Here is a 26,564-nt window from a genome sequence, read left to right as displayed (position 1 = left end):
CTTGTTCGCATGTTCTGGTGTGAGCCGAACAGGGGGGTGTTTGGCTCATCCCTACTCAGGACACCCAAGGGGATACAAGAGGAGAGACTGCCAGATGTAGCATACCTTCTAGGGACAGCATTGTGCTAAATCCCAATCCCTTGTCCTGAGGAGTTCTACAGAGCAGCTAGGTCGGCTGGTGGTATCTGCAAGTTTAAGAACTGTGTAAGTTCTATAAAGGAGACACAATACTCCTGCATACAGTTTGTAACTTTGTGCTATTTCAATAAATGGGACTGAGAGCTCCTGGTTTATAAAGATCCTTGTTACTGATCCATAGAGATTGCATTTATTCCGGAGGGAGTACCAAGTCCAGGATCTTTATTTTTGTACATAGAAAAGGAAAATGCCCTCATTTGATGTTTTCTTCAAGTCAAGTTGGGCATCCCATAATCCCTATACCCTATTCAAGTTGTTTCCCAAATAAAACAACAAAAACAAGCCCATGGACAGACTACTTGTGTCTGGATGCAAGTTGGAAATGCATGTTGCCTGAATGTGCAGGAACAGGGAGACCAGAAATACAGTGGCTCCCGAGGGGGGTAGAGCTTTACAGGTAAGGGGTGTCTGTAGATAAACACAAACTATGCTGCTTTGACCAAAGTTGTATAATGCTCTTGTTATAGGTCTAGTACATTTACATACAGTAACTAATGGAGCCAACACTCAGGGATTGCATCTGCCTTCTGCTAGGACATTGCTAAGACATGCTCAGCTGTTACTTTTCATATCCACTATAACAGGAGTGAGCTCCCAAACACCGAGCTCATAGCTACTGTGCCCCAGGAGAGAAAATGCATGTGAGGGGGTTTAAATGAGAGAAAGAGCTTGCTCCTGTGACGGTGCAGGTGAACAGTAACAGCTAGGCATGTCTTAGCAACATCCTAGCAACAAGGCAGGATAGGGAGAGACAATCTATGGGAGTTCTTCCACCAGACTTCAGGAAGTACGAGTATGACTTATAGCAAGAGAATGTTTCAACTTTAGTCAAAGTGGACAGGCAGCTAAACTATGACTTTAAGACGCATTACTAGCTTATTTAAAAAGAAAAAAAGAGCTACTTTTTTCTTCTGAAAAGTAAAATGTAGTATTAGCTCTGTTTTAGCATCCTACTGTTTTTCCATAACAAATTCCATTTCTAAGTGTGACAGAAGAGAAAGAAGTTACCTGTCCCAGTCTCAGTGATGGAGGCTTCTCCTTTCAGTACAGATTCCATGCCATTGCTTTTCAGCTTAAGAACTTCAGAATTAACTTCTATGATATGACATCCTGATCTATCCAGCTAAGAGAGAGAAAGAGAAACACACACAGAATTAGTAATCAGGCAGATTACTTTACAGCTGGAAACACATTTAAATTTAGGGATCAAACCTTTTAAACATTTTAATGTCTACTTCTTGAGGACATTGTCCTCAAGTTTATATCAGAGAATCTAACTATTCCTGATGGATCTTTTCTTTTATTTATATGTAGCACCCTCTAGTGTGTGCTACTTAGTAGTTATGTCTTTTATGTGTAATACAATTTAGTTTGGCTCAGGGCCAAGCCTGGGCTGTGAATCTGGGTCAGGGCTTAGTGAGTCAGGGCTGTATGACTCCTCCTGACAGCTCCTTTGGTGCCTCCCCCTGTTTCTAGAAGGTTGTATAAACTTCTATAGGTAGTGGGCGGAGGTGAGGAGGAGTTGCCTGGAATATTTATGAGGGCCTCAGGCAATCCCCAGTAAAAGGGTTGGCAGGGGGCACACCCCCTTATAAATAGGCATGGGTCATGCCAGCAGGGTCAGTTGGGTGGAAGATGGAGATGGAGTGCTGAGGAGGCTGTTGGTGGCCCTCAAGGGTGCCCTTGGACCGGGGTTCAGGTCCTGCAATAACACACAGAGGAAGCTCTTCCTGGAGGCATGGAAGCAGGGAGAGAGGACAGCAGGAGCAGGTCAGCACTACTGGGAGATATCCTGAGAGTCAGACAGGTGGGCTGGTGAGTGTCAACCTGGAGAAGTTAGCTTAGAGTGCTAGTGAAAAGGGCAACTGTAGACAAGTCGGTTGGCAGTGCCTGAAGAGATGGTACTAGGATCAGTAGCCATGGGAAAAGAGTAATACAAGCTGGACACTGTAATTTTTGCTACACAACCAAGGGGCCTTGAGTACCTGCTTGTAATGGGCCATTGCTTCTAATCTGACTGAGCGCCTGTCAGATCTTCACACAGTGATCCAGCTGGGTTCTGCAAGCAAGTGAGTGGTGGAGGAAGAAGTGGAACTGTATATAGAGACTTTGCATAGGTAGAGTGTCCCTGAAGTTTGTTGTTGAAGTTTGATAAAGTCAAGAGGGCATCCCATGACTTCCCATCCCTATCCACTTTATAACCCTCAAAAAATAGCAAAAAAACAAAGGCACAAACTGTTCTCTGTCTCTGGAGTGCCTGTGGAAATTCAGTGTGTTTGGCTGTGCAGCGTGGGGATCCCAGTTTAATTGCAGCTTCTTAGGGGGCGTGCTACATTTGGGGGCTCGTCCGGGATATCACATACAGCAACCTGCACAGCCGTTGCTCCTAGCAACCAGAGTTCATTGAGCCAGAGGACTGTGCTTTGCTTCCAGGACCATTGTGGGGGTTAAAACAGGGGAACGGAGTTGTGTGCCCTGCCTAACTGTGACTGTGTTGCCTAGGTCAAGTGCTGTTATCCATAGCCATTTTTCTATGTTGTATTCAGCTGCTTCATATTACTATTATTTTGTATTTTTGTTTTGTGGTGGTTTAGACCCACCAAAACTTGTTTATTTATGTGATTTAATACGTGTCTCTGTTTAGTGCTAGTTATTTTAGTCCTACCTTGACCCTCCCTGTTTCTTACATGTTCCCTCAGTCAGTGTTATTTCTTTGCAGAGGCAAAGTTTAGAAAAGTCATTGTCTTTTTACACTTCAAAAGACTGAAAAAAACATCCTCTTTAATTGGATTTAACTTTTGTGTCTTAAGGAAGAGTTAAGCTGCCCGCAGATGGCGCCAAATAAGCAGGTAAACATACTGTCCTGGTATGCTGAATCTAATGAGGTACTGTATGTTAATGCATTAAGCGGCATTTGCAACGGAACAGTTATTGGAATCTTTATTTGACTGTTAGAATGGGGGAAATTTACTAAAACTGATGCCACTGTGCCTAAAACTATCTGTTGGCTCCAAATTAGTATAGCCTCCTCTGTTAAAGCTGAACTTCAGGTTTACCCCCTCAGCCTATCCCTGGTCCACCCCCATTCATCAAGACATTCTGCTATATGCAGTACTCCTCCAAAGAACCAGCAGAGTAATGTGTTGCTTTTATGTATTGCACCCCACTGGTCCTCCCACCAGCCATATCCTGCCCATATTTCATAGAGAAGCACAGAGACCCGGGATTACATCACTTAGTCTAAAATAAGGTATGTAATTGAAATGGAAAGATATTACTTAAAGCGGAGTTCCACCCTAAAAAAAAAATTTGCATTAAAAGACTCCTTTTAACCTAGAAAAAAAAAAAAAAAAATTATACTTACCAGAAAGGCCCTATTGATATGTAGTCCTCGTAATCTGCCACGTCCGGGTCTGCAGAGCTCCTCGTGACTTCCTCCCTTGCCTATGCTCCTGGGAAAGGATGACACATCGCGCATGCGCGAGATCGAGAAGTGCATGCTGGTTATCCAGCATGCACCTCTTAAAAGTTATTCCAGGAAGCGATCTCGATTGGGCTTCACATGCCCACATTCATAATGGAAACGGCCACAAATAGAGGAATAAATAATTACAGTAAGAAATGTATATTATTGAACAATCGATCATGATAATTGTATACTGTTTTTTGAATTTCATTAGCAATAATGCTAGGATCCAAAAAAACCTCCGCTTTAAGAAATCAAAAAGCATGGTGATCAGGTGGCAAAGGGGGAACTAAAGAAAACAGATTAAACTTCAGCTTTAATATCAGTAGTAGGGATGAGCCGAACACCCCCCGGTTCAGTTCCCATCAGAACCTGCGAACTGACCGAAAATTCGCACGAACGTTAGAACCCCATTGATATCTATGGGACTCGAACGTTCAAAATCAAAAGTGCTAATTTTAAATGCTAATTTGCATAGTATTGCCCTAAAAAGGATTTGGGGACCCGGGTCCTGCCCCAGAGGACATATATCAATGCAAAAAAGTTTTAAAAACGGCCGTTTTTTCAGGAGCAGTGATTTTAATGATGCCTAAAGTAAAAAAAAAAGTGAAATATTCCTTTAAATATCGTACCTGGGGGATGTCTATAGTATGCCAGTAAAGTGGCGCGTGTTTCCCGTGCTTAGAACAGTCCCTGCACAAAATGACATTTTTAAAGGAATAAAAGTCATTTAAAACTGCTTGTGGCTTTAATGTAATGTCGGGTCCTGGCAATAGGGATGAAAATCAGTGAGACAAACCGCATGGGTACCCCCCAGTCCATTACCAGGCCCTTTGGGTCTTGTATGGATATTAAGGGGAACCCCGCACCCAAATTAAAAAAAGGAAAGGTGTGGGGCCACCAGGCCCTATATACTCTGAATAGCAGTATACAGGCGGTGCAAACAAGACAGGGACTGTAGATTTGTTGTTAATTAGAATCTGTTTGTAATTTTGAATTGGTACATTTTTTAACGTGTTTAGCTCCAGCAAAAAAATCTATTTTAAGCTTTTTGGAAAACATAGGGGAGGGTTATCCCTGTGACATTTGTTTTCCTGTCTGTGCTCCTCTTCAGAAGATTTCTCCTCACTTTTTGTCCCAATGACAAATGTTTTTTTGAAAATTTGGGGTTTTTAGTGAAACAAGGATTGGTGATAAAGCATCAGTGGAAAGGAGAAACGTTTTTCCCATATTAAAGCGGGGGTCCACCTATCTATCGTTTTTTTTTTTTTTGAGTTCATTCACAAACTTTTCTTCTCAGCATTACATACTCACATATTGTGTGTAATATGTCCGCCTGTGTCAGATTTAGTCGGAAAGAATAACTTATATTATTCACTGCAGGCGGTTTCCATCTTCATTGTGGGCATTTGAAGCCCACAAGCAATTATGTCCTGGATGTGGTGAATGCTGTGCTCCCAGCATTCACCGCTCGTTCCCGCACATGCTCAGTGGAATCCTGGGAAGCCTGAGACTAGCTCCCAGGAGTCTGGGAGAGGCTAGAAACACGCCTACTCCCACGGGAGGAGAACCAGGAAGTGCAAAGAAGAATAGAAAAATAAAAGGTAATTACGGCGATTTAAATTTTTTTAAACGGCATGTCAGCATCTAGGCAAGGAAGAGAATACATACAGATATTGTTCAAAATTTGGGTGGAACTCCGCTTTAACTCTTACAGGAGAGAATTTTCCTTCCTAGGGGTAGATTTCATCTCACTTCCTGTTGTCTCCTTCCGTTTGCAAGTAGGAGTCGTTTGTAAGTTGGATGTTTGAAAGTAGCGGGCCTGCCCTGAATACTCAGCAGAAATTTGGGCCTTAGGTGTTGGTGTTGCTACAACACTGTAAGCCCTCACAGGGCCCTGCTGTGAAATATTAGATCAAGAATTGTAATTACATGCCCCATGTTGAACAGGGGCAGAAAATTGGGCCTTTGGTGATGTTGGTGGTGGTGCTGGTGCCACAACACTGTAAGTCCTCACAATTACTCTTGGTGGGCGCAGAAACCCTGCTGTGAAATATTAGATAAGGAATTCTAATTACATGTTCCTGTTGAACAGGGGCTGAAAAATTGGGCCTTAGGCACTGGTGCTGGTGCCACAAAACTGCAACCCCTCACAGATATTTTAGTTGGAGTGCAGGAACTAGCCCTGCTGCAAAGAATTGCATCAAAAATTGTAATTACATGCCCCTGTTAAACAGGGGCAGATAAAATGGGCCTTAGGCACTGGTACTGGTGCCACAACACTGCAACCCCTCACAGATACTCTAGCTGGAGTGCAGGAACTAGCCCTGCTGCAAAGAATTGCATCAAAAATTGTAATTACACGCCCCTGTTAAACAGGGGCTGAAAAATTGGGCCTTAGGCACTGGTGCTGGTGCCACAAAACTGCAACCCCTCACAGATATTTTAGTTGGAGTGCAGGAACTAGCCCTGCTGCAAAGAATTGCATCAAAAATTGTAATTACACGCCCCTGTTAAACAGGGGCTGAAAAATTGGGCCTTAGGCACTGGTGCTGGTGCCACAACACTGCAACCCCTCACAAATACTCTAGTTGAGTGCAGCAACGACTCCTCCTTGCAAAATATTGCATCAAAAATTGTAATAACACGCCCCTGTTAAACAGGGGCTGAAAAATTGGGCCTTAGGCACTGGTGGCGACGCCCAGAACCAAAAATGTTCTTACAAGCTATCAGCATGATCATTGTGGAGGAAGAGGATAATTACTCAGCATAACAGGATAGTCACTCAGCATCAGCATAGGCAGTCTTTGAAGGGATCTAAAATTTCAAAAAAAATAATTCGGTTACATCAGCATCAGGTGCTTGGTAGCTGGTGGTGATCCAAAACTGATTCATTTTTATGAAGGTCAGTTGATCAACTGAGTCGGTGGACAGATGCACCCTGTGATCGGTTACAAAGCCTCCAGCAGCACTGAATGTGCGTTCCGAAAGAACGCTGAATGCAGGACAGGCCAGTAGCTCAATTGCATACTGTGCAAGCTCTGCCCAATGATCCATCCTCAAGACCCAGTAACCCAGAGGATTTTCCGTGGGAAAGGTGTCCAAGTCAGATCTTGCCCCTAGGTATTCCTGCACCATGTAAAACAGACACTGGCGATGGTTGCTGGAACCGATCATACCTTGGGGCTGCGGACTAAAAAATTGTCTGAATGCATTGGTCAGACGGCCACCTTCTCCACCGCTCCTTCTTTGACTGACCGAAGCCTCAGCAACACGTTGTCCAGGAACAGGAGTTTGTAACCTCCCAGTGTCTGGGATGCATTGCACAGACCTTTCTGCAAGACCTCCCGAAGATGTTTCATCCTCTGCTCCCTCTACGATGGCAAGATAAGGTCCGCAACCTTACCCTTGTAACGTGGATCAAGGAGGGTTGCCAGCCAGTATTGATCCCTCTCCTTGATAGCACGAATACGAGGATCCTTCCGCAGGCTTTGCAGGATCAGGGAGGCCATGCCACGTAGGTTTGCTGAGGCATTCGGTCCGGAGTCCTCTGGGTCACTAAGGACGACATGATCCCAGCCACGTACAAGTCCATGGGTTTCTTGGGACTGTAAATGATCCCTCCTCCTCCTCCTCCTCTTCCTGTGTGATCGGCGGGCATGCAGGAACACTGTCTAGATAAAGGGGGCCTTGAGAGCTAAGGAAGTCCTCCTCTTCCTGCCTCTGTTCTACCTCGAGTTCCACCTGGGGGGCATGTCACAGATTAGGCGGTTCTTGGGCAGGTTAAATTCCTTTTGGAGGTCTGCCAGCCAAGCACTGGCATTATATGACTGGCGGAAATGCACACAGACTTTCCTGGCGTGCCTCAGGACATCCTGTAAGCCTGGGTACCTGCACAAGAACCGCTGCACCACCAAGTTAAGGACGTGAGCCAAACAGGGCACATGGGTCAGTTGTCCCTGTCAGAGGGCGGAGAGGAGGTTGGTGCCATTGTCGCAAACCACCATTCCTGCCTTAAGTTGGCGTGGCATCAACCACCTCTGAACCTGCCCATGCAGAGCTGACAGAACCTCTGCCCCAGTGTGGCTCTTGTCCCCCAAGCACACCAGCTCAAGCACCGCATGGCATCTTTTGGCCTGTGTACTTGCATAGCCCCTTGAACGCCTACGGAGCACCACTGGTTCTGGGGACAAAGCACAGGAAGAGGCCATGGAGGAAGAAGTTGGAGGGGGTGGAGGAGAGAGGTTGTCAGAATCACCAGTAGTGACATTTTGGAGGCGTGGTGGCGGAACAACCTCCAACACTACTGCACCTTGTCCTGCATCCTTCCGAGCTGCCAGCAAAGTCACCCAATGCGCCGTGAAACTTAGGTAACGTCCCTGTCCATGCCTGCTGGACCATGAGTCAGTGGTAATAGGCACCTTACCGCTGACCGCCCTGTCCAGCGAGGCCAAGACATTGCCTTCCCCATGTCAGTAGAGAGCCAGAATCGCCTTCCGTGAGAAAAAGTGGCGTTTGGGAACCTGCCACTGAGGAACTGCACATTCCACAAACTCACGGAAGGGAGCAGAATCTACCAACTGAAAAGGTAGCAGTTGAAGTGCTAGCATTTTTGACAAGCTAGCATTCAAGCGCTGGTCATGTGGATGGCTGGGAGCGAACTTCTTTCTGCGGTGCAGCAGCTGGGGCAGGGAAATTTGCCTGGTACAATCTGACATCGGTGTACCAATAGCAGATTGCCCACAAGTACTTGGCTGTGACACACCTAATTCTACACCTTCTTTCCTCTCAGTGCAGGTCTCAGAGAGGACTGAAGGTATAGTGGGGTTGGAGATCCCAGCTGATGAGGAGCAAGGAGAGGTCCTTTTTGTTCTTTGTTGTGGGTGTTTTAGGTACGCTTGCCAACGAACTGCATGGCAGGTCAACATACGTCTGGTCAAGCATGTGGTGCCCAAGGGGGAGATGTTTTGGCCATGCGAGATACGCTTGAGACATATGTTGCAAATAGCAGTGGTGCGATCTGATGCACTAATTTTAAAAAAGGCCCACACCAAAGAACTTTTGGAATAACGAGCAGAGACAGCAGCGCCCTGCACATGCAGAGCTCTGCGGTGTGATGCAATCAGTGTGCTGCCATTAGGCTGGCCCCTGGAGGGCATCCTGCCTCGTTGGTGATGTGCCTCGTCCTTCTCCTCCTCCTCCTCCTCTCTCCTATCAGGCACCCACATTAAGTCAGTGACTTCATCATCACCTCCCTCCTCATCACTGGAGCAAACCTGGCAGTATGCTGCAGCAGGGGGAACATGACTGCCAGATTGCTGTCCTTCTTGGACACCCCCTCTGTCCATGCTCACATTACTGCCTTCATCTAGCTCAGTATCATCATCAGAGCCTTCAAAACGCTGGGCATCCTCCTGGAGCATGTACCCACCACTATATTCAAACAGTTTGAGGGACTCCTCAGGAGGACATGGTGGGGCTAGGGAAGGAGTCACTGATGCCACTGAGCCAAGGGAAGAGGCCGCATGGCAGCTGCTTTGCCAGACAAAGTACCCTGAGCCTGAGTGAGAGAGGATGAGGAGGATGAGGACTGCTTGGTCATCCACTCGACCAAGTCTTCCGCATGTTGAGGCTCAACATGGCCAGCTGCCGAAAAAAAGGCCAAGCGTGTCCCATGGCCACGTGCTGATGAGGATGTACTGTTTCCACGACCAGCACTGTTGCCTCTAGACACTGAGCCTGCTTGCCCTCTTTTATTGGCTTGTGACTGTCTGCCTCTCCTTGTTGGCCTTCCAGACATACTATTGGCCTGCAGTGACCTCCACAAAACTGGGATCTATATATATATATATATATATATATATATATATATACACCGATTATACTACAGCTAGCAGGATCAACTGCCTGCCTGTAGTATTATTAATATGATAACACCTGCACTTGTCTTCAGGTAGCTATACTGTAGGTGTAACTGTGCAGGGTACACAGTACAGTAACTGGAAATACGTCAAGAGCCTACACAAGCACCTGGCTGCAGGTAGCATTACTGTAGGTAAGACTGTGTGGGGTAAACAGTACAGTAACTGGAAATACTTCAATGAGCCTACACAAGCACCTGGCTGCAGGTAGCTTTACTGTAGGTGAGACTGAGCAGGGTACACAGTACAGTAACTGGAAAGACTTCAATGAGCCTAAACTAGCACCTGGCTGCAGGTAGCTTTACTGTAGGTGAGACTGTGCAGGGTACACAGTACAGTAGCTGGAAATACTTCAATGAGCCTACACAAGCACCTGGCTGCAGTTAGCTATACTGTAGGTGAGACTGTGCAGGGTACACAGTACAGTAGCTGGAAATACTTCAATGAGCCTACACAAGCACCTGGCTGCAGGTAGCTATACTGTAGGTGAGACTGTGCAGGGTACACAGTACTGTAGCTGGAAATACTTCAATGAGCCTACACAAGCACCTGGCTGCAAGTTGCTATACTGTAGGTGAGACTGTGCGGGGTACACAGTACAGTAACTGGAAATACTTCAATGAGCCTACACAAGCACCTGGCTGCAGGTAGCTATACTGTAGGTGAGACTGTGCTGGGTACACGGTACAGTAGCTGGAAATAAATCAATGAGCTTACACAAGCACCTGGCTGCAGGTTGCTATACTGTAGGTGAGACTGTGCAGGGTACACAGTTCAGTACCTGGAAATACTTCAATGAGCCTACACAAGCACCTGGCTGCAGGTTGCTATACTGTAGGTGAGACTGTGCAGGATACACAGTACAGTAGCTGGAAATACTCTAAAAACACCTGCCTGCCTGTCAGTATATTAGGAAGAGAAGAACAGGATCTAGCTAAACTGAATACAGTGTGTATATATACTGTATATATATATATATATATATATATATATATATATATATATATATATATATATATATATATATATATACACAACACCTGGGATGCATATATATATACACAATAAACTGTAACTGCAGCTAACTGGCTCGACCTGCCAACTCTATCTAACTTAAATCAAATGACACTGTCTGTCTCTCTTTCTCTATCTCTCTATCTGAACGCCAGAACACACTACACAGGGCCGCCGTGCAGGCAGCCTTATATAGTGTGGGGCGTGTACTAAATCCCCTGAGCCATAATTGGTCAAAGCCTCCTTGGCTTTGGCCAATTACGGCTCTCTGTTCAGACAGCGCTGTGATTGGCCAAGCATGCGGGTCATAGTGCATGCTTGGCCAATCATCAGCCAGCAATGCACTGTGATGCCACAGTGAATTATGTGACGTGATGCGTCACTCTAATTTGGCGCGAATGGCCCATATCGTTCGTAATTTGGCGAGCGACCGAACACAAAGCTCTTCCCTAATCAGTAGAAGCATTTCTAGCTGTCTAAAGACTCATACAGGTGGTAAAGGATGTTTTGACAGCCAACCAAAAGTTTTATCGAGGTGAGTTGTAAAAGGTTTTACTGCACCAAACAGTAATGTACACATGCCCAATTTCACGAGCTCCAGTTTAGCTCCATGCTGTACCAGTCTAATTATTGTATGCAACTTTTGGGCAGAGAAATGTTAAGTTTGCTGCCCTGGTACAATTACAGTGGGGACAGAAAGTATTCAGACCCCCTTACATTTTTCACTCTTTTTTATATTGCAGCCATTTGCTAAAATCATTTAAGTTCATTTTTGTCCTCATTAATGTACACACAGCACCCCATATTGACAGAAAAACACATAATTGTTGACATTTTTGCAGATTTATTAAAAAAGAAAAACTGAAATATCACACGGTCCTAAGTATTCAGATCCTTTGCTGTGACACTTATATATTTAACTCAGGTGCTGTCCATTTCTTCTGATCATTCTCTAGATGGTTCTACAGTACACCTTCATTTGAGTCCAGCTGTGTTTGATTATACTGATTGGACTTGATTAGGAAAGCCACACATCTGTCTATATAAGACCTTACAGCTCACAGTGCATGTCAGAGCAAATGAGAATCATGAGGTCAAAGGAACTTCCTAAAGAGCTCAGAGACAGAATTGCGGCAAGGCACAGATCTGGCCAAGGTTACAAAAAATGTATGCTGCACTTAAGGTTCCTAAGAGCACAGTGGCCTCCATAATCCTTAAATAGAAAACGTTTGGGGCGACCAGAACCCTTCCTAGAGCTGGCCGTCCGGCCAAACTGAGCTATCGGGGGAGAAGAGCCTTGGTGAGAGAGGTAAAGAAGAATCCAAAGATCACTGTGGCTGAGCTCCAGAGATGCAGTCGGGAGATGGGAGAAAGTTGTAGAAAGTCAACCATCACTGCAGCCCTCCACCAGTCGGGGCTTAATGGCAGAGTAGCCCGACGGAAGCTTCTCATCTGTGCAAGACACATGAAAGCCCACATAGAGTTTGCTAAAAAACACCTTAAGGACTCCAAGATGGTGAGAAATAAGTTTCTTTGGTCTGATGAGACCAAGATAGAACTTTTTGGCCTTAATTCTAAGCGGTATGTGTGGAGAAAACCAGGCACTGCTCATCACCTGTCCAATACAATCCCAAGAGTGAAGCATGGTGGTGGCAGCATCATGCTGTGGGGGTGTATTTCAGCTGCAGGGACAGGACAACTGGTTGCAATTGAGGGAAAGATGAATGTGGCCAAGTACAGGGATATCCTGGATGAAAACCTTTAAGGTTTACCTTCCAACAAGACAATGACCCTAAGCACACAGCTAAAATAACGAAGGAGTAGATTCACAACTCCGTGACTGTTCTTGAAAGGCCCAGCCAGAGCCCTGACTTAAACCCAATTGAGCATCTCTGGAGAGACCTAAAATGGCTGTCCACCAATGTTTACCATCCAACCTGAGAGAACTGGAGAGGATCTGCAAGGAGGAATGGCAGAGGATCCCCAAATCCAGGTTTGAAAAACTTGTTGCATCTTTCCCAAAAAGACTCATGGCTGTATTAGGTCAAAAGGGTGCTTCTACTAAATACTGAGCAAAGGGTCTTAATACTTAGGATCATGTGATATTTCAGTTTTTCTTTTTTAATAAATCTGCAAAAGTGTCAACAATTCTGTGTTTTTCTGTCAATATGGGATGCTGTGTGTACATTAATGAGGAGAAAAATGAACTTAAATGATTTTAGCAAATGGCTGCAATATAACAAAGAGTGAAAAATTTAAGGGGTCTGAATACTTTCCGTCCCCACTGTATGTGACTTTGGCATAGGCGTGTGCACGGGGTAGGCCGGGTGTGCCTGGGGCACACCCTAATCACCCCATGTTGTCTCCAGAGATTTGCCCCAAAATGCTGCATCCAAGAGAGTGTGTGGCCCGCGCTGCCTGTGAAACAGTTTCACAGGCAGCAGCAGATCATGAGAATTGCCAGTGCTGTTCAGTGTATGAAACTGTCAGATAATGACTCCATGCAGGGAGAGACACCAGCTATGAAAATGTTGGGGTGATGTCGGGGGTGGGTGAGACCAAACGGCCATCAAACACCAGCCAATGGGATGGGGTCTGGGCGGGCCGCTACATTTATGTGGCTCCACCCCCTCTCTGAAGCAGCTCAAACATTGGCTAGTGTTTATAGCACTTGGTCCCGCCCACCCCCGACATCGCGGCTGAGTTGTAAGTCATCACAACGCCGCAATGTCAGGGGTGGGCGAGACCAAGTGCCAACACCAGCCAATGATTGGGCTGCTTCAGAGGGGGGCGGAGCCAGAGAAATGTAGCGGCCCGCCCAGACCCATCCTATTGGCTGGTGTTTGGTAACTGTTCAGTCCCGCCCACCACCAACATCACTGCTGACTTTTAACAGCTGGTGTCTCTCCCTGCATGCAGTGTCATTATCTGACAATTTCATACACTGAACAGCTCTGGCAATTCTCACAATCTCCTGAATGTGAAACTCCCCCTATCCCCTATTTGTGCCACCCAATGCTGCCTATCAGTGCCAACCAATGCTGTCTATCAGTGCCAACCAGTACTGCCTATCCTTGCCAGTGCTGCTTATCAGTGCCAACCAATTCTACCTATCAGTGCCAACCAGTGCAAACCAGTGCTGCCTATCAGTGCAAACCAGTGCTGCCTATCAGGGCCAGTGCTGCTTATCAGTGCCAACCAATGCTGCCTATTAGTGCCTGTGCTGCTTATCAGTGCCAACCAATGCTGCCTATCAGTGCCAACCAGTACTGCCTATCCGTGCCAGTGCTGCTTATCAGTGCCAACCAATTCTGCCTATCAGTGCCAACCAGTACTGCCTATCCGTGACAGTGCTGCCTATCAGTGCCAACCAATGCTGCCTATCAGTGCCAACCAGTGCCAGTCAGTGCTGCCTATCAGTGCCAACCAATGCTGTAAATCAGTGCCAACCAATGCTGTCAATCAGTGCCAACCAATGCTGCCTATCAGTGCCAACCAGTACTGCCTATCCATGCCAGTGCTGCCTATCAGTGCCAACCAATGCTGCCTATCAGTGCTAACCAGTGCCAGTCAGTGCTGCCTATCAGTGCCAACCAATGCTGTAAATCAGTGTCAACCAATGCTGTCAATCAGTGCCAACCAATGCTGCCTATCAGTGCCAACCAGTGCCAGTCAGTGCTGCCTATCAGTGCCAACCAATGCTGTAAATCAGTGTCAACCAATGCTGTCAATCAGTGCCAACCAATGCTGCCTATCAGTGCCAACCAGTGCCAGTCAGTGCTGCCTATCAGTGCCAACCAATGCTATAAATCAGTGCCAACCAATGCTGTCAATCAGTGCCAACCAATACTGCCTATCAGTGCTGCATATCAGTGCCCATCAGTGCTGCCTATCAGTGCCAATCAGTGCTGACAATCAGTGCCCATGAATGCTGCCTATCAGTGCCACCTATCAGTGCCCATCAGTGCTGCCAGTCAGTGCCCATCAGTGCTGCCTATTAGTGCAGTCTATCAGTGCCCATCAATGTCTATTAGTGCTTTCAATCAGTGCTGCCTATCAGTGCCAATCAGTGTCCATCAGTGCTGCCAATCAGAGCCCATCAGTGATGCATATCAGTGTCCATCAGTGCCGCCTATCATTGCCAATCAGTGCTGCGAATCAGAGCCTATCAGTGCCCATAAGTGCTACCGATCAGAGCCCATCAGTGATGCATATCAGTGCCCATCAGTGCCGCCTATCATTGCCAATCAGTGTTGACAATCAGTGCCCATCAGTGCCGCCCATCAGTGCCACCTATCAGTGCCGATCAGTGCCACCTATCAGTGCACATCAGTGCTACCAATTAGTACCCATCAACGCTGCAAATCAGTGCCAACCAATGCTGTCAATCAGTGCCAACCAATACTGCCTATCAGTGCTGCATATCAGTGCCCATCAGTGCAGCCTATTAGTGCCCATCAGTGCTGCCTATCAGTGCCCATCAGTGCTGTCTTAGTAGGGATGGTGGAAACCCCTCTACAGATAATTGCAATACAAATTACCTTCAAGTGCAACAACTTTTTAGTTGGGAGGTTCACACCATTATAGCACTTTGGAATTTTTTTTTTTTTTTAGAGTCTTACACTTAATTGTATATGTTTTAGTTATGGTTATAATGTGAATTATTGCACTTGAAGTTAATTTCCCACCACCCCTGCTAAGTCCATGTCTTTATGGACCTTGCTTTGTGCACTGGTGTGCAGTAATGTTGGAACAGGAAGGGGCCATCCCCAAACTGTTCTCACAAAGTTGAGAGCATAAAATTGTCCAAAATGTCTTGGTATGCTGACGCTTTAAGAGTTCCCTTCACTGGAACTAAGGGGCCAAGCCCAACCCCTGAAAAACAACCCCACACCATAATCCCAAATCCCACCACACCATAATCTCCCCCTCCACCAAATGATTTGGACCAGTGCACAAAGCGAGGTCCATAAAGACATGAATGAACGAGTTTGGGGTGGAGGAACTTGACTGATCTGCACAGAGTCCTGACCTCAACTCGATAGAACACCTTTGGGATAAATTCGAGTGGAGACTGTGAGCCAGGCCTTCTTGTCCAACATCAGCTCCTGACCTCACGAATGCCCTTCTGGAAGAATGGTCAAATATTCCCATAGACACTCTCCTAAACCTTGTGGACAGCCTTCCAAGAAGAGTTGAAGCTTTTATAGCTGCAAAGGGTGGAACCCTACGGGTTGAACCCTACGGACTAATGCCACGTACACATGAACATTCCGACAACAAAATCCTAGGATTTTTTCCGACGGATGTTGGCTCAAACTTGTCCTGCATACACACGGTCACACAAATTTGTCGGAAAATCCGATCATTCTGAACGCGGTGACGTAAAACACGTACGTTGGGACTATAAACGGGGCAGTGGCCAATAGCTTTCATCTCTTTATTTATTTTGAGCATGCGTGGCACTTTGTCCGTCGGATTTGTGTACACACGATCGGAATTTCCGACAACGGATTTTGTTGTCGGAAAATTTTTTATCCTGCTCTCAAACTTTGTATGTCGGAAAATCGGATGGAAAATGTCCGATGGAGCCCACACATGGTCAGAATTTCCGACAACACGCTCCGATCGGACATTTTCCATCGCAAAATCCGACCGTGTGTGCGGGGCATAAGACTGGGATGTCATTAAAGTTCATGTGTGTGTAAAGGCAGGTGTCACAATACTTTTGAATATATATATATATACACACACACTTATGTGTGCTTGAGCTTTCGGGTGCACACCCTAATGCAATAGGTTGCGCACGCCTATGGTCTTCGGCATCAGAGATTGACAGCTTCCATCTGAGGCTTCTTAAACAGATATTCTGACTTACTGGCTCCCTTTAAAATCTTGGGGGTACCTATATTAGACTAGTTGGCTTCTCATGTTGGTATTCATTATCTTTTCATTATTTAATTGCCATTCTGTTGCATTTACCGTTCCAATGAAATTAGTACAGATATCGACTGTGCTATCAAAGTGTCCTCTCCACAAATATCTGGAATTCTTGTGACACACAGTGACTGTATAGCTTCCTTGAACTGGCTTCCCATAGGTATATCTAAAAGACATAATATACTTCTAATATTTGTAACATATAGAAAGTGTTATTATTCATTAAGGATTATTTGGAAGATTTGTGCGAAACGTCACATTTCCTTTCTTCTAGTCATTTTACAGGATTGTATAGATTGATATTCAGACTCACCTTCCACATACACGAAGTGGGAACTCATTACTGTCAAACATAACAACCTTGGGGAACTGAAGGGAAACTTCAAACTTTGGAAGAACTGTAGAGATATATTATTAGAAATCAAGGATGGTGTAGACCAGAGGTCTTAAACTTTTTAATACAAGGGACACATTGTATATTTTACAAATATGGTAAGAAACAAAGAAAGGAGGGGCCTCTGGGTGCAGACTTAAAAACAATTTTAATAAAAAGAGCAGCAACAGAGATTGCACTCACATTTGTGACGAGTTAAAAAGGCATATGAGAGTCCCAGATGTAACTGGAGGGGTCCGTGAGGTCAATCATCCCTGCCATGGATGTGTAATCAGACTGGTCTTTCAGATGCACTGTGTCCACCGGCTGGCAGCTTGACACAGGAGTGCAGCCGTCATGCCATTCACGGCTTGCTGACTCAGGAAACGCATCACATGTGTGTAATGTCATCGCCCCTCGCCTGGATTGCTGTTTGCCTTCCAAGCCTCATTCTGGTACTCCTCCATCATTGCCAGCTGGTGGACACAGTGCATCTGAAAGACCAGTCTGATTACACATCCATGGCAGGGATGATCGACCTCGCGGACCCCTCCAGTTACATCTGGGACTCTCATATGCCTTTTTAACTCAACACAAATGTGAGTGCAATCTCTGCTGCTACACTTTTTATTAAAATTTTTTTAAGTCTGCACCCAGAGGCGCCTCCTTTCTTTGTTTCTTACAGTGCTTTTTGGGAATATGTTTTCCATACCCATTGGAAGGCTGCTGTGAATGTGGGCTTTATACCTCATCAGCGACTTTATTCACTTCATCATGGACTATTATTATCTTTTCTTATCCCTTGTTCCAGTTCATTATTTATATGCATAATATTGTCATTTATGTGGATTATTGCTTTTAACCTTTGCGCCAAACACTTGTTATACTTTACAAATATTCACAGGCCACATAAAAATCAGTTTTATAAATAAACAAATAAAGTTTAACAAATAAAGTTTAACCCCTTGCCGACCAGCCATCGTCATTATACTGCAGCAGGTCAGCTCTTTCTCGCGAATTGCCATAGCTGTACGTCGGCTCATAGCCATTGCCATAGCAGGCATGCGTGCATGCACAGCGGTGGACCCGATGCGAGTGGTCGGCAACCACAAGGTCTGCCGGTCACCAGCGATTACGGGAAAGAGAGCCAGAACAGGGATCTGTCAATGTAAATAGACAGATCTCCATTCTGACAGGGGTGGAGAGAGAGATCTGCTGTTCCTAGTGATTAGGAACAGCAAACTGTCTCCTCATCCAGTCAGTCCCAACAGCTGAGGGTAGATGATGCAGCGTGTGCGCTGATCTCATTAGCGCACACCCTGCATCATCTGCCCTCAGCTGTTCAACTCCTTCCTGTGTCATGACCTATAGTTTGTCCAGGAAGTAAGGCAGAAGTAATGGAAAGTGTTTTTAAAAAGCCATGAGGACAGTTAGGTAAGCATCTGTAGAATAAATGGAAAGCTGTTTTTTATTTTTTGCAAAAGAAGTACATTAATGCTATACTGGTACATAGGAGAGCTGGAATTTAGAAAAACAAAAAAATACGGTTCAGACTGACTAAGAAATGCATCTACCATTGAGCTGAACATCCTCCATATCACAGTAGTACAATACAAAGACTGGCACACGCACTGCAACCAGCGGACAAAAGGACAGTTTCTCACCATATTCTTCCACGGTGAAGGTATGGACTGTGTCCTTCACCCGAATGGAGTATTCCCCCAGTGGAGGCTCAGAGGAGAGAGGAAGGGAAAGTTCAGCCAATCCCTGACTGACGCTCACATTCAGCCACTGACCAATCCTGTTCTTTCCTGAATCCTTAAAAGAGGACATAGGCTAGATTAACAGGACTTTCTAACTATGTATAAAGGGTCACTAAATATGAATTAGGTTGATTATATAACATGGATGGTTGTATTAGGTTGGTTATATAACATTAACCATACCCAGGGCTTTTTTTCTCAGCAAATAGGTCCAGCAACTCAACCATGACTTTCCAACCACCCCCCCACACACACACGCACCCTCCACACCGCATCACATGGGTGTGTCACATCAGTGGGTGTGGTCAAACTTCACCAACAGGGGGGAGGATACCAAGTACAGAGTTGGGGGGGTTACACACAGAGTGCAGAGTTGGGGGTGCGCTATCTACATAGTGTACAGTTCCGGGGTGCACTGCGTTGAGTGCAGAGTTCAGCATTCATCTCGCTTTCATTCCTATTCAGCTCTGACCTCTGCATGCAACCCCCCTCCACTGCCCCCATCTTCTCCCCTCCTTACAAAATGCCACCATCTTCCACATGTCTTCATTTTGTTGCCGTATTAGGCTGAAGCTGAAGCACCCAGCTGGCTCTAGTACCTCTCGCACACTGTAGGTGGCTCCACCTCTTACTTGCAGGGAGAGCATCCAGTAGGGGTGTTCGCATCCGCACTGCACCCTGGCCACCTGCATCTCTGTTGTCCCCATCCTGCACTGAGCCATTCAGGGGAACAGATCATTGGGAGATGAGCTGTCACTTGTTAACACAGAAGCTGGACCTATGTTTACAAGTGACAGTGGTGAGCAGGAAGCAGAAAGTCTGAGCCAAAGGTGGTGGAACTGAGTTCCACTCCCAGTTCCAGCTGAAAAAAAGCCCTGACCATACTAAATGAAATCTGTAGACAGGTGCTGGATTCACACATGTTTTTAGCACACATGTATTTACCTGAAACAGAAACAGATGTCAGTGTGTGTTGTAACATAAGTCAACACTTGTAAATGAACATCAACAAGAGCAAACATGCATTAATGTGTGTTCATGTGTTTACATGCAATGACCACCATCATACCAACTACCAACATTTTCAGATTGTTCGAGCAAACTAGTGCATACATGGGGAAAACACACAAACTCCATGCAAATAGGGTTTTAGACTGGGTTAAACCTACTTCCTCCATGCTGCCTATAGTTAATATAACTATAGGCAGCATGGAGGAAGTAGGTTTACATACATATACTATTATATTTTAACATACATACAAGATGAAGTTTATTTGCATTTGGGTTAAATATTTTACCTGTAGTTCTACAACTGGAAACTGAAAGAGAAAGAAAACAGACAGGTATTGAAACACACCTTGGTTATATTTAATTTACACCTATTTGACAGAAAATCACCTACAAACCTGGGTCTATTTATGAATCATTGAGTGTGACATTCACCAAATATTCAATGCAGGTATATTTTCCTGGTACATGTGTTTAAATTAAGGTGATTGATTCACATGTAGTTAATTTTTGATGAATGTGACATTTGCTGCTTGATATTAAACATGCCCCATATGTACAACAAGCATGCAAAGTATAAAGGATTGCATAATTCAATATAATCAATATTTTAATAAATAAAATAATATGCTTAATGAAATACACTTTCATTTTCTTTTATCAAAGAAATCTGTTGAATACTAATAACCTCTAAACCAGCCATCTAACATCTGTCCAGTATAGTAACAGAAAACCAACCATCCTACAAGTAGGCAAGTGCAGTCTGCTGTCTTCACTGTAGGTGGTGCTCAACTGCAGTGGCATCATCATCGCACTAATTACAGTGACAGCACCAACTGATTGATACAAAAAGATACATTGAGATAACCATCCAAGTCAGCCTTTCTCAAACTTTTTAACATGGAAGAATCCTGGAGAAAATATTCTGGTCTCAAGGAGCCCCCTCTAATAATTGCTATTGCTACAGCTCACAGTACCTTAATGTGATGGTCACTGGTAAGAATGCTCCTTACATTGGCGATCCTTGGGAAGAATTCCTCAATACAGATTGCTAAAAAGATCATTGTTGTCAGCGGTTATCCATGTGAGAGGTACTGTAGAAGTTGTACAATGTTCTAGGAACTTCTATCATCTAGAGTTGGGCGAACAGTTTGGCCCAAGCATGAGTTCAGGCTGTTCACCTGTTTGACGAACACCAGAATTATCGGGGCATATAACTGTTTGTTCGGTCCGCCAAATGATCACAATGCACTGCGCCACTTCACAGTGCATTGGAAGCCCTGATTGGCTGAAGTAATGAAAGCTTTGCCAATCAGAGTACTGTTAGAGCTATAATTGGACACTGTGATGATGATTCTATCCAATCATGGCTCATTGCTCTTAGTTGTAGTGCCGTGCTTCTTGGTCAGTGATCCAGAGTTCCCAGTTGAAGAGAAACGCTGCTGTAGTTAAGTTAGCTTTGGCGAAGGAGGCCTACATTTGGAAGTGATTGTTCAACAGAATGATAAGATCTGACCTGGAGGGAGGCTGCGGTGATTTCCATTTTCTCGCTAGTGCTAAATGAGCTGTGATTAGAATGTGAGTTGCCAAACTTCTGACCCTTTCCGGCCAATATGGGATGTTGAGACCCAGAAGAAGGTCTAGCGGGTTTACTGGTAAAGGGACTTTGCAGACCGTTGAGATGAGGGCAGAGACTTCCTGCCAGTAACCTCAGCTGTTAGGGCATTCCCACCATATGTGCTGCAGGGTACCCTTTCCCATGCATTTCCTCCAACATTGAGACAAAGTAGATGGGTAGATTTTAGCCAGTCTGGTCAGGGTAAAGTACCACTTATGGAACAATTTTTGTGTTGATTCCGAGTGGGAGATACAGTGCGATGCTCAAAGAGGAAGGGTCAAGGCTTTGTGCCATAGTGGGGGCTGTAGTGGGGAGTCCATGAAGGAGGACCAGAAGGTAATGGACGAAGAGGTTTGGTCTGTAGAGATCGTCGTCAAAAGTTTATATATCCACGGGATACGCTTCACTGCAGGAGTAGTGGTGTCATAGAATTTCGAAATGCCATCTAGTGGAGTGTTGTTTTCTATGATATCCAGAGGAGAGAGGATGGATCGAAGTCGAAGGTATAAAAAGAATGTAGTGGTAGGTAGGTCGAATAGTTGCAGTTGAGAGAATGGCTGAGGCCCTGACATGGACATTAATTGTCCCAGGTTGGTAAGTCCTTTTTGTGTCCAGGTTTTGAGGAGTAAGTCTGGTGAAATCAATTCCATTGCTTGGAGTGGAGTTTGGAGAAGATAGATTTGGGTATTCCTTTGGATCTCTGTGTAATGGCCAACCACACTCGTAGCACTGTAGTTACAGATTGTAGAAAGTGATGTTGTGGTTTCAAAGTGAGCATAGCAGCCATCAGAACATGTTTCGGGCTTGCCACGGAGCCACGGATTCAATTTGGGTCCACGTTTTGTTTGAGGTAGACAACCACCATTCTCGTAATTGATCCAGTACCACTGCTTTGTAGTATGCTTGGACGTTGGGGGCTCCCATCCCTCCATTTTGTACAGGGGATAAAAGAATGTTCTTTTTGAGTCTGGGTTGTTTCCATTGCCAAATACGAGCATTGATTAGCCCTTGTAATTGCCCTATTTGTTTGGGTAGCAAAGGTAAAGGGAGGGTACGAAACAAAGTACAAAATATGGGGCAGTAGATACATTTTGACTTGAGCTATTCTACCAGCCCAGGAGACAGTGAAATTTCTCATATCTCTGGAAATGCACAGAAGCTTCTCTCGTAGTTCGGCATAGTTCACTGTGATCAGTGACTTGCTCGGGAATGTTAGGTGGATCCCTACGTACGGGAGTGATGAGCTTTTGGACCATGTGAAAGTTGTTTCCTTCGATATATGATGTTTAGTAGGGATGAGCTTCGAGTTCGAGTCGAACTCATGTTTGACTTGAACATCGGCTGTTCGCAAGTTCGACGAACAGTGAACGATTTGGGATGTTCGCGGCAAATTCGAATGCCGCGGAACACCCTTTAAAAGTCTATGGGAGAAATCAAAAGTGCTAATTTTAAAGGCTTATATGCAAGTTATTGTCATTAAAAGTGTTTGGGGACCTGGGTCCTGCCCCAGGGGACATGGATCAATGCAAAAAAAGTTTTAAAAACGGCCGTTTTTTCAGGAGCAGTGATTTTAATAATGCTTAAAGTCAAACAATAAAAGTGTAATATCCCTTTAAATTTCGTAGCTGGGGGGTGTCTATAGTATGCCTGTAAAGGGGCGCGTATTTCCCATGTTTAGAACAGTCTGACAGCAAAATGACATTTCAAAGGAAAAAAGTCATTTAAAACTACTCGCGGCTATTGTATTGCCGGTCCGACAATACACATAAAAGTTCATTGATAAAAACGGCATGGGAATTCCCCACAGGGGAACGCCGAACCAAAATTTGTAAAAAAAACTGACGTGGGGGTCCCCTTAAATTCCATACCAGGCCCTTCAGGTCTGGTATGGATATTAAGGGGAACCCCGGCCAAAATGTAAAAAAAAAATGACGTGGGGGTCCCCCTAAATTCCATACCAGACCCTTCAGGTCTGGTATGGATTTTAAGGGGAACCCCGTGCCAGAATTAAAAAAAAGACGGCGTGGGGTCCCCCCAAAAATCCATACCAGAATTTCCACAGGAGAGAAGGGCGTAGAAATGGATTCTAGTTGTGCGGCGGATATAGAGGGGAGGTGAATAGATGAGAGAAACGCATCTATGTCTTCAATTTTAGGACTGGGTGCTTGTTCTGAGTCATTAAGATTGTAGAGTTTGGCGTAAAATGCACTGAACTCATTCGCTATATCTAAAGGATTAGTTAACCGTTTACCTTGGGAATTAATCAAGGAACTGTATCTTGTTAGTGGCACAATGTTTTTTCATTTGTTTGGCTAAGAACGCACCCGATTTGTTGGCCAAGGAATAATATTGGAGCCTAAGGCATTTTATATATTAGTCAAATTTTTTGTGAAGGTGTTCACTGAGTTGATAACTTATATTTTTAAGGTCTAGGGATAGTTTGTTGGATGGTGTTCGTTTATTGGCATGTTCTAGCTCTCTAATTTGTTGTAATAATTTTTCAGTGGCGGCTGCATGTTGTTTTTTAGCTTGATCTCTGAATTTTATAAAGAGGCCATGTGAGAAAGCTTTATGCGCATGCCAAATAACAGATTGGTCATTAACAGAATGCATGTTGTTATCAAAACAGGTCTCAATCTCAGATCAAATCTCTCCTTCAAATGCTGGGTTGGTGAGCAGGGATGTGTTTAGTCTCCAAATATTGTGTTGTGTAGATTTTCTGCAATTGAATAATGTGATGGATATTGGCACGTGGTCAGACCATGTGATTGTGCCTATGCGTGCTTCAGTGATCAATTGAAGGAGAAATGTATCTGTTAGAAACATGTCGATCCAAGAGTAAGACTGCTGGGGATTGGAGTAAAAGGTGTAGTCTCGCTCCACATCGTGTGTACATCTCCAGGGGTCATAGAGGTCTTCATTGTGCAGAAGAGAGGACAAGGCAGAGGGCCTACGTTTAGTTAGGCTGATCGTGTCTAGGGAGTTGTCAACGATTTCATTGAAGTCCCCACACAGTACCACTGGGTCAGATCGATATGGAGCCATTTTGGAGATGAGGGTATTGTAGAATTTCTTTTGGCCAGTGTTAGGTGCGTAGAGATTCACTAGGGTGAGGCGTTGGTTCTCAACAGTTGCGGAGAGAATCAGGTACCTACCGTCTTCATCATCCTCACAGTGGTGTAACTGAAAGGAGACTGAAGAGCTAATTGCGATCATTACCCCTCTTTTTTGGTGGGGGCACTGGCAAAAAAAAAGTGGGTATTGTTTGTGCGTGCATTTTGGGGGGTTGTCTTTGGCGAAATGCGTTTCTTGTGCGCAAAAGATATCAGCGCAATGGAATAGCGCCTCCTTCCAAAGGAAGTTTCATTTAAAGGGGGAATTCAGGCCTTTGACATTTAGTGAGGTAATTTTGACGGCCATGGTAGTGAAGTGTGCTCTGGGATAGTGCCGGAGGGAGCGAGACCCCACCTACACTGTACCCTTCCCAACTATGTATGAGGGAAATATCTGAATCTGCAAGTACACAAAGTATAACTGCTATCTGCAGAACTTTACCGGATATACCTTTAGGAGCTATATGAGACCGTCAGAGGTGTTACAGTGTGGTAGCAGGTATATCAATCAATAGGAAAAACAAATAGTTGGTAAAAAATAAAACGAAAAAGATAAAATTAACAACTATAGCAACAGTATCAGTGTGCGTGGCACACTATAACCTGAGGGAGTGGATTTGATCCTATGACTGTGCCCAGATGGGATCCTTTTAATTCGGAGGACCCAAGGCCTTCATGTTGTTGAAGGTATCGCCGTGCTCATGAAGCCGGTTCCGGGATGGCGGAGGGTGCGAACGGGAGCCCCTGTTCCCAGTCTCAGTGACAGAAAGAGGAAGAAATCCCCAATTGGTCAATTTTTTGTACCCATCTTTGGGAGTAAGGATGGGAATTATTTGTTACTGGTACGTTACCAGGAGCATGGTCGGAAAACCCCACTTATATGTGATTTTTTTTTCCTGTATGAGCGAGGTTATAGGGGTGAATGCTCTCATCTCCATAGTGGCTTTGGAGAGGTCGCTAAACAGGAGTACATTTGTGTACGGTGCTAGTAGCGGTTTAGTGGACTTGGCCATTTGTAGTACTTGTTCCTTAACGTGGAAGTAGTGTACTCTCGCTAGAATGTCCCTTGGGATGTTAAGGGGGAGGTGTGCTGGTTTGGCGATTCTGTGCGCCCTGCCAATTGTGATGTCTCATGCGTTTAAGCGGGGTAGCAGTCGTGAGAACAGTTGCTGCAGATAAGGAGTAATTTTATTTGGTTTAACAGATTCGGGGACACCTCTGAATTTTATATTGTTCCTCCTGGAACGGTCTTCTAAATCCGCTAATTTCAGTTTTATTTGGTGTATTTCAGACGCATGATGGTCATGTGCATCCAATAATTCATTATGTGCTCTGACATGATCATGCATGTTTTCCTCAAGAACATTTGTTCTCCCCTCAAGGCAGTCTACCCTGTCATGCATCTGAGAGACAGAAAGTTGTAATTCCCTGTGCAGATCTCTTTGTAGTGTGAGGAGCATGGATTTGAGCATAGATTCTGTCACAGGGTTGTCTGATGCAGGGATGGCTGCTAGAGCTGGGGTGTGTGCTGTGTCAATGTCTCTGTCAGCCCACTGATGCTTCTTGTACTGTGGATCTTTGCTGGGGGAGATGGCTGGGGAAGATGCCAGTCTCTTACCTCTATCTGCGCTGTGCTGTGAGGATGAGACATCTGGCGATGGATCCATCTCCTCCCTGTTGTGATACTCAGGTGGCTGGGTGATCCTCCTGCGGGGAAACTGCTCGCTGTGCCTCAGTGTGTGCAGAGCGGGATGCCTCTGAGGTAGTTTTCTTGGCGCCAGCGCCATCTTGGTCCTCGTTTATGGCTGCATGGAGATAATAGTCCGTGAGGCGGTGAGGTGCTGGCGGCTTGTTCTGCCTTCTAGACATGCCTGGGACGTTCCTGCTGTCTTTTCCCCTCCGTGTGACCATATCGGAGGTCGGATTGTCGCTCGTAGTTGCTCCGAATCCTTTCAGCGGAACAAGCTCTGGCTTCAAGCCTCCATTACAGTCCACTGCAGGCCACGCCCCCAGGATCAAAATTTTTTTATCCCTCTGTTCCTGGCAGAGATCTATCATCCACACCGGTTATACCACACTGCAGACAGGGACGGTGCTTCTGCTAGGCTAGTTAAAGATTTTCTGAAATGTCTTTTGTCCCATGATATGAT

At 45.2% G+C, this 26,564-nt stretch overlaps 1 protein-coding gene across 4 annotated transcripts in view; it reads right to left on the bottom strand.

Annotated features, from left to right (window-relative positions):
• The window catches only part of LOC141105644 (alpha-2-macroglobulin-like), a 317,621-nt gene that overhangs the window by 234,117 nt on the left and 56,940 nt on the right, over positions 1-26,564 (bottom strand). For all 4 annotated transcript variants that reach the window (XM_073595620.1, XM_073595618.1, XM_073595617.1 and 1 more), the window contains exons 5-9: positions 19,974-19,994; positions 18,577-18,730; positions 16,853-16,937; positions 16,582-16,705; positions 1,207-1,321 (exon numbers count right to left, since the gene is read on the bottom strand). In XM_073595620.1, the coding sequence (XP_073451721.1) occupies positions 1,207-1,321; positions 16,582-16,705; positions 16,853-16,937; positions 18,577-18,730; positions 19,974-19,994 (499 nt within the window). The remainder of the gene's footprint in view (positions 1-1,206; positions 1,322-16,581; positions 16,706-16,852; positions 16,938-18,576; positions 18,731-19,973; positions 19,995-26,564) is intronic.

Source organism: Aquarana catesbeiana, linkage group LG08, assembly GCF_042186555.1.
Source record: "Aquarana catesbeiana isolate 2022-GZ linkage group LG08, ASM4218655v1, whole genome shotgun sequence".
Classification (NCBI taxonomy): Eukaryota; Metazoa; Chordata; class Amphibia; order Anura; family Ranidae; genus Aquarana; species Aquarana catesbeiana.
This window is presented reverse-complemented; position numbering and strand designations above follow the sequence as displayed.